The sequence below is a fragment of the Mastomys coucha genome, chromosome X, assembly GCF_008632895.1.
Source record: "Mastomys coucha isolate ucsf_1 chromosome X, UCSF_Mcou_1, whole genome shotgun sequence".
Classification (NCBI taxonomy): domain Eukaryota; kingdom Metazoa; phylum Chordata; class Mammalia; order Rodentia; family Muridae; genus Mastomys; species Mastomys coucha.
In genome coordinates, this window is record NC_045030.1 from 162,473,448 (window position 1) to 162,482,870 (window position 9,423).

The 9,423-nt window shown below is 37.0% G+C and overlaps 1 protein-coding gene across 5 annotated transcripts in view; it reads left to right on the plus strand.

Annotated features, from left to right (window-relative positions):
• The window catches only part of Arhgap6 (Rho GTPase activating protein 6), a 484,877-nt gene that overhangs the window by 430,974 nt on the left and 44,480 nt on the right, over positions 1-9,423 (plus strand). For all 5 annotated transcript variants that reach the window (XM_031371330.1, XM_031371345.1, XM_031371361.1 and 2 more), the window contains 2 exons: positions 6,559-6,815; positions 8,538-8,733. In XM_031371330.1, coding sequence (XP_031227190.1) covers positions 6,559-6,815; positions 8,538-8,733 — 453 coding nt within the window. The remainder of the gene's footprint in view (positions 1-6,558; positions 6,816-8,537; positions 8,734-9,423) is intronic.

Consider the following 9,423-nt stretch of genomic DNA (forward strand, 5'->3'; position numbering starts at 1 on the left):
AAAAAATTAAATATCCTATGGCCCAAGGCATAGGGATGAAGCTCAGTAGTAGAATACTTGTCCTGCATGCACAAGACCAGTTGCTCTTTTGCAGAATCCCCCAAAATACAAACCAAAGAACACTTAATGGTCAGATCCTTGCAGCAGTAAATCTGATTGTGTTGATATGCAAGGATGTCTCAGGCAAGAGCTTATTTTTTTTTCTTTTTACAAACTTCCAATGTATACATTCTAATATGAGAACTGGGACCATACTCATCAGAATACTCAGTGTGATATGAACTACTTCAGCAGAATTTGCTACTAGAATGATGAAGACAAAGGCTAGGCTAGGAGCATAGCCATTGTCTGATAAATTTTAACTATATTTATGATACATTTGATGACTTATTGCCCTTATTTTTGTATTTTATCTTTTATAATTTCACAATTATATATTATAGTATATTATGATCATATTCATTGCCCTTACCTTCTCTCATCCTCTCCAGCTGATCCCTCCTTCTCCCTAACTAGTCCTCTTCCTATGTTCATGTCTTTTATTTGTGCTAGTCTTATATAGGTATGCACAGATGCTATGTGTTCATGAGTGCAATGGACACGCCATATGCAGAAGATAGCATCTCACAAAATTATTTCCCTGCTTCTAGGTCTTATACTCTTTCCACTCCATCTTCCTCAATGTCCCCTAAGCTTTAGAGGAACAGTATAGATGACTCATAAGTGCTTTAGCAATTCCCTTCAATAAAATAATCCCCATTCATGGGAGAGAAATTCCAAAGACATTATATCAAATATGGCTAATATCAAACCTATGTGCATACTTGTATTTATTATTTAGGCAGAGTAGAAGATTAACAAAAATAACCATTAACAACCCAATTATTACAATATACTATGATATAAACCATTTAAAATATATGACTTTCTTATTTGGCAGTTTTCCATTTAATTTTACTGCAGTTTGCTGTGGACAAATCAAACATTGAAAGTGAAGAGAACTATAAGAACAGTTGATCATTGTTTGACTTTGCTTTACTCTAGGACAATGATATTGATGTTGAAATTGACACACAATGAAGATGTTAGGTGGTTCTTTAGAAAGTACCCTTTCAAACTATGCTAGGAAGATTAGATGGGGGGGCAGGCAGAGATTGCTGTTTGCATTCTCTAAGTGTGATTGTGTGTGTGTGTGTGTGTGTGTGTGTGTGTGTGTGTGTGTGTGTAGAATCAGTAAAACTTGGCGGTATTTTGTATTGACATACAAGAAGCTGAGTGGAGAAAGCTCTTGGTGGTTCTAAACAAAGGGCTCATCATCATCCATCCAAGGAGAAGAGTAGTATCAAGTTTAACTGTATGAAGTTTGCTCTATAAGTTAGCTTTGGGGCTTAAAAACAAGGTATTCTAATATTAACTGAAAAGTTACTCCACAACAGCTCTTCAAAATATAAAGCCTTATCCATATCAACCCTGGAAGCCATATCCTGGGTATCTTAGGAAACAGAACCTCTGGATAACTGTGTGCTGATGTGGCATATTTGTAACCAGTTCACGTTATTTCCTTCCCTTTGAGTATTAGTGTTTGGGCTAATAACAGATGCACATGTGAAAAATGATCATCACTGAAATACAAGAGGGAAAGAAGGAAAACAGGAAGCTCTGAATGACCTCTTGGGTTAAGCCATCTAAAAATAAAGAGGAGCAGCTCTTCACAGATGACCTGCTCTTCCAATAAAAAAAGAAGTGATTCACAAATATTTGATATGCTACTATATTAATCGATTCCATCAGCATGAATCATGTCCTGTGTGATATTCAATTGCTTGATATAAAAATATACAACAGATCATATGACATTCCTGCATCCACACTGCAACTTAAAAAAAAAATCCATCTAACTTTTGGGTTCTATATGGAAACTAATTTAAAGTTGACATTGATTTTCAAAACATAATTTCATATAGAAGATTTCCAGATGCCTAATTTCTTGTAGTTTAATTATTTGGCAAACAAAAGAAATTTCAGAAATTCAGACTACTTATTTCTTGTCTCAAGAAAAACTCCAGATTTTGAGGGAGAGCTAAGTAAATAAACACATAATTTTTATATTAAACTACTTTAATCCAGTTTATAAGCTTGCCTAATCAAGGCACATGGGGGCTAGGTGCCCCATAATTGCCCCATAATTGTCAGGATACTGACAGAGTATCAACACAAAAAGATCTTATGATATCTTTTTTTCTTGTACTAAAATCGAATTCTGTAATATCTTTTGGTTACTCACTGTCTGGGTCACTATACATGAACTGTGAAGCAAAACTTATAAAAGATTATTTGCTGCAGTTTCTATTTTTTGCTTCACATTAAGTATTAATACAAAATGTAATTATTAATTACATGTAGAAATTCTCCAAGGATCCTGTGAAGGCCTGATGCCACATCATAGGGGAATGCTAGGGTATGGAGGTGGGAATGCATGAGTGGGTTGGGGAGAACCTTCATAGAAGCAGGGGGCAATGGGGGCATGGGAAAGGGGGGCTGTGGAGGGGAAACCAGTAAGGAGGTAACATTTGAAGTGTAAGCAAATAAAATAACCAATAATTAAAAAAGAAATTTTCCAAGGAAATGGATGCAATACTGTCATTAAAAGCCATCCTTATGGGCTATGAACATCACTCAATAGCCACACAAGAGTGAGAGTTTGAATCAGAATCTCAGAACCCACATTATAAAAGCCAGATTTGGCAGTGCATGCCTATAACGCAGAAAAGATGAGATGGGCAGTATAGACCGTTGATTCCCTAGAAGCTTACTACCCACTAGCCCAAAAAATTTGGCAAATCTGTAAGCCAGACAGATATCTGGCCTCAAATGAAAAGGGCTAAGAACCTGAGGAGGGAAACCAAATTTTTTTGATCTCCTCATGTGCTTATGCAAGTCCAGAACCTCAAGAACATGGACACAAAATGTGCACAGACACACTGACACAGACAGATAGTCGCATGCACACATACACACACTCACACACATAGTCATACACCCCCCCACACACTCATGCATATGCATGGTCATACGCACAAGCAATTACTAGAGATGAGAATGATCAGGATATATGTAGGTCCAGAGAAAGGACGGAAGCAGCTCAGGCTAGCTCAGAAAACTTTCTGAACTACAGCACTTCTTTTGGTCTACATGATAATAGCACTGTAACATCATCAAATACACTAAAGAAGAAGTGACTTCATGGTGTTTTAAGTTGGACTATCATGCTAAATTATATGATTCGAAATTGGAGTGGAGCCAACAACAGCACAAAGGAAAGCAAGCTGAGCAGTTTGAAGGCTACTTAGAAATCTAGGAGCAAAGCAATGGTACCATGGAATGATGATCATGGTGGAGGCAGAGAGAAGTAGATTTTTAAAAAGAAGATAACATGAAGATGGTGTGGCAAGATGATGAAATAAACATGAAATATGAAAAGGAGAAAAGTGTTAATGTATGACTTTCAGAAGTCTTATTTGCCCCGTGAAGACCAGACACCCCTAACAATCCAAGCAAGTTCTAGTAAGCAAAGACTGGTAGTGAGATATGCCCTGGGGACATACAGGTGTAAAGGAACATTGACAAGTGGAGGCCAAGTGAGAGCTAGAGATAGAAGTGAAGTGCAAATTCTGGAGAAAACAAGGTCCAGTATGGGACTATGGAAGTGGATGACAAAGATGCTATATAAGCAAAGGTTGGAAGAAGGGAAGAGGACAAGGAAATATGAAAAAAGAGAGTCATGTGAGCCATTGAAGTGGACTAGCAAGTCACAAAGTTTTATGGAAAATTGGGGATTTAAATGTGAGTCAAAGTCAGCAATAGTAGAAAACAACCAAGAGTAAAGGACAAAGAGAAGCTTGTGGTAGTAAAGCCTCTGCTACAGGTAGGAAGGTGGGGCTAGAAAGGGAACCGTTGTGAGTAAAGAGGAAATTCCAAAATATCCAAATTCTGTCTTTGCAAAGAATCTTCAGGTTTCTTTGACATATTCACAAAGAAACAAACAAACAAATGAAAAGGTTTGAACTTAGATAGGCTTATGCACCCGATGCTTTATTGGCACATAAATAACAATTCTCCCCAATAGAATTTTGATGAGTTTTTTTTTTTTTAATTTCAAAATAGCTGTACTTTTCAGAAGAAAAAAATCAGCTCCTTCCTAGAATGTTATAAAGACCTCAATACAACATTCCATAGTTTGGAGCTTAGATAGTCTACTTTGTGAAGCTTGTGAGAGTCCTTGGGGAAAGCAGCAAGAAACTAAAGAGGCCACACCAAAATTCTAGCATTGAAATAATGAGCTCAGCCCTCACAGAAGCCTACCACACCAGAAAAAAAAAAAACAACAACAACAAAAAAAAATAAACAATTCTTTGTGGCCTTATCTTTCAAATGAGATCAAAGGAAGAGTAAATATCAGGAGAAAATGACTTAAATTGTTTCTTGTTTAATTTGTATTCAAGACTTATAAGTTACAAACACAGTGATATACTTTTAGATACTTAAACACTAGATTAGTGGAGCTGTAGAGGTAGCTCAGTGGATAAGAACATGAACTGTTCTTTCAGAAGACTCAAGTCCAGTTTCCCCCATATGATGGCTGACAAGTACATGTAAATCCAGCTCCAGAGGATACAACACTCTCTTCTGACCTCTGTGAACACTTGCATGCACATGCGCACACCTACAAATAGACAAACTGTAGGCTCCAAAGTAAAATGTCTATTTCCCCCAAAGATACTAGAAATCACTAAATAAGTTTGATTGGGTTTTCTTATATGGAAAAATGTTTATGAGAAGACCAAAGAGCCTCCATTGTAGAACAAGTCACTGGCATGCATATGCCTACATTAGCAGACCCATGTCACATGATCTATTTCAAAGTCCTTTTTGTTGTTTTTATCCACAAGTCATACCTGTATATTCTATGTGGCTGTCCAAATTTTGTGAAGAATATCTGATTATTATAAGAAATCCTCCAAGTGCACAGACTATCGTCTGGAACTGATCTTTGCCTTTAGTTTTGCTGGCAATAGGAATGGAGTAATAGTCTTACCTCAAAAAAGAAAGGCATAACACTTTTGATTGGCATATGCCCCATAGTTCACTGATAGAGAAAGCTCCTCTGAAAAAATCCCCAGATGAACTTAGGATATTTTACTTCAAAACAAGTTGCACCTTTTGATGGGATCAGAGGTATATGCCTTTAAAGTACCATTTCTGTTCTTAATGGAGACTTGGCTATTAGCCTAGTTTAAAATGTTAACATGGACCAAGCAGGAAAACCTTTTAAAAGCTCTTTCCACCTGGTTTAATGTTAGCTTTTTGCTAAAAGAACAAATAATCTTAAGAGTTATTTTCCCTTGATTATTGCAGTTTCAATCACAGGGCTTAGAAAAAAAACCCAGGGCTCTCCTAGGCTCCAATTTGCTGAGGCTGCTAAGAGATGCAATTTTGAGTCTAACAAGAATAATGTACTTAATTGAATATTAAGACTTTCCATATAAATCTAAAATGCTACTAATAAAATATCTATCTCTGAGTATTAAATATATATGAATCCAAATGGATTGACCACAGTGATACAGACAGTAACTGGATATACATTGCCAAATGAAGCCAGAGTTCTATATTGTGCCTCTTTCCCAAATGATCCCTAGTAAAGAATTCCAAATGTATTCTGGGTCTCCCACAAGCTATATTATGGTCAAGTCCACTTCTACATGTGATCATCAGGAAGCCTGAGTATAGATCATAAAGGGACTTCTGTAACCCAGATGGGTGAAAGTAGGAGGTAGGGACACAGGACAAAATGGGGGAAAAAGCAAACTTCTTAAAGTGTTCCTAAATTGCTTTTGTACCCCTTAGGTCATTATTTCCTACATTGCCTTAAGGTATACCTTAAAGTACACCGACTGATTTTCAATCATGGATTCACTCATCTCTATTATTCTTATGAGAGTCATTATCTTATAATTATTTACATGTCTGATTCTGCACATCTTCTCCCGACCTCAGAACCCCTTGTGAGAAAGGACCTGAGATCTTTTACAGTACCCCAAACTCCGAATTGTGAAATGTGGCATAAGAAATAGTAGGGTGTCAATTAATGTTTGTTGTCATTTTCTTATCCCTTCAAGACTTCTAAAGCACATAAATTGAACAGTAACAGTTTACAGAGATGTATGGTTATGAGCATGAAGCACTATTTATATGCTGTTCAAATGTCAAACTTCTTAGTAAAATTATTTCCTTTAAAACAGACTTGAGTGCCTGAAGAAATATTAGAGACCTGCATTTCTAAAGTATGTATTTGTACTTACTAGCTTCTTTTACTGAAATGGAAACTTGAGCCATTTTGCTCAACAATACAAAGCCATCCCAGTATGCTGATTGATGAATCAATTGTTTGGAAAACAATAATTTGACTAAGTGTGCTTTTCTGGATGAGCTATGAATGAACATGCTCTCCTGTCTGGGCCTTCCATAAATGTAAATATTGGATTTTCTTCCTTACAGAATTCATCCCACAGGCATTTGGAATGCCCTTATCCCAAGTCATTGCTAATGACCGGGCATATAAACTGAAGCAAGACTTGCAGAGGGAGGAGCAGAAGGATGCATCGGATTTTGTATCTTCCCTCCTCCCATTTGGGAATAAAAAACAAAACAAAGAACTCTCAAGCAGTAACTCATCTCTCAGCTCAACCTCCGAAACACCAAACGAGTCTATATCCCCGAACACTCCAGAACCAGCTCCTCGGGCCAGGAGAAGGGTGAGTTGGCCAGGATCTCCTCTGACTCTGAAAAAAACTGGAAATGAATAAGGTTGCCCTTTGAATCTCTACTACCATGAAAACTGCACACATTATAGGTATCTCTTGCACTAGGGAATAGCCAGTAGTGTCCATGTGGCAGCTAACACTACCTTCCCCTCCTGGTTAAATTTGTACCCAAATATTCAGCACTACTGCCATTGATGCTGGTATTTTGTTATCTCCTGCTGTCGTGCTAGATTTCCTGCTCAATTAGACAAGTATACCCTGCAACCTATGGGACACATACATACAAAGCTAGCTATTAGTATGCCAAAGCACAAATCCATAAAATTATTTAAAACATTATTAAAATTGTTTTGATCATTTTGTTCTGTAACTCAGGTATGTAGTTCTTGAACATGAATTTTATACGGTATTTAAATGGTATTATACTATCACAATGGCATATAAGCTGCAGATTACACCACCTCTATGCTAAATGCAGAGTCTTGAGGCCAGGACCCAGTGTTTCTGTTAATTTTTTCAATACTGTTCTTAGGATGTACCTGGATCGATGAATTAGCCACAACAGTTCAAAACTCAGTGAGAGATTTAGATTTTTCTTAGAATCTGTCTCACCTTAAATACAGCTGAACAGTTCTATGCAGTCTTGTTCAAACCCATGCTGAATCAATATGGTACCAGTGATGCAGTGTGCACTACATTCTAGGCTCTGGGCTCCTTGCCTGTTAATTGCAAACCTACAGAGCTGAGTTTGCAAGCCACATGGGTGGTAATCAGCATAGTTACCACATGTCCCATGTCCCAGAGAGGTCTTTCCCTTTCCTTTAAGCTTTGGGCTGGAAATATTTGCCACCTCCCATCATTGAATAGTGCTCTAGTTAAATATACAAGCAGACCTCCATTTATAACTCACATTTTTTAATCAGCTACTAGCATTTAAGATCTGTTCCAAAGTATAGGAAGACTCAAGGCCCTATTTTTTATGATACTAACTGATTCAAAGAGGAAAAACTGACAAAATTATGGAATATTTGAATTTTCCAGATGAATTTATTCTTCTAAGCCTGCAATTGTCTTAGATTGTTTATAAATCCAAATAACAGTAGCACCAAAAACTCTAAAATAGAAATTTTTGAGAACCTAGGACCTAGGCAATGAACTTCCTAAATGTCCCTTTCTCTAATAGCTAACGTCTTAAAACACTCTTCATCCAGGATGGATGGCTGTACTCTCCTACACGCTGGGGTTACAGGAATATACTACAACATCCAGTTTGAGTCTTCTTATGTTTAAAATGTACTTCCTAGAGCTATAGTTGAGGATTTTTTTATTCACAAGACTTCTATATCTTTACCTCATTCATTGAGTATGTATTTCATGCTTCAAAAAATGAAGTGGTTGAATCAAAATATTTTAATTATATGTTTCCCATCTCTTGTCTTCCACTTGGAAAAGTCTGTGTATTGAAATCCTAACTAACAATACTTACCCTGTGTTGTAGATATTTCCTAACTCATTCAAAGTGCATTTCATTTATCCTCTTAATATATCAGTAATAAGCAAGTATGTCAACAATTAAAAAACCATAACTACATCAAGCAGTATTATCTTTTGAGAGTTATGGTCCTCCATGAAATTTTATTGGGTGGCCTCTGCATGCAGCTGGTTTTTGTTCTGTTCCCTGCCTTCTTCTTCAAGTCTGTGCATCACTTACAGGGCGCCATGTCTGTGGATTCCATCACCGATCTAGATGACAACCAATCTCGACTCCTAGAAGCTTTACAACTCTCTTTGCCTTCTGAGGCTCAGAATAAAAAAGAAAAGGCCAGAGATAAGAAGCTGAGTCTGAATCCTATTTACAGGCAGGTCCCCAGATTGGTGGACAGCTGCTGTCAGCATCTGGAAAAACATGGTAAGTAGACTTGTCATCAGCCATCAGTGATCCAAGCATCATCCCTATATTCAATTCTGTGGTTTTTTGAGCAAGTGTTGGACAAATCTTCCTTTGATAAATAAAATACACCAATGTGTGGACTTAAGAAGTTACTGGAATCAACAAGACTAGGAGGTGTGATGCTATTTGAAATCCTCCAACCCTAAGAGTCCTCACAAGGGGCTCTGAGCAATCATTTTAGGGAAAGGATCACTTATGTTGGACTAATACCTCCTTCAAACAGAGCAAAGTCCCATGGATGTTCATATACATAGTTTGTTTACATTTCTTTTGCCTTTTGTAAATATCTATTTTTAGTGTCTCCAGCCATCCACTTCCTATTAACAGGATGACTTTAATGTGATGAATAGTTCTTTAATCTTTAATTTGTTTATAAAATTTAGATACTAGGCTCACCAAAATGCCATATCCATCACATCTTTGTTTGCTATGGATTTACCACACAGTATGGACCTGGGAAAAACATCCTTAATTGCTTATTTAGTTTAAAGATAATATGTTTGTTATAATTTGGTAAAGCAAAATGAACAAGCGTTTCCTTGGCCTCTTGGTATAGACATTCAATCCCAGACTCATAGGAGCTGGGAGGAAAATTTCAAGTTCAAGATCTTTTTTTTTTTTAACTTTTATTGCATTATGATGAGAAAA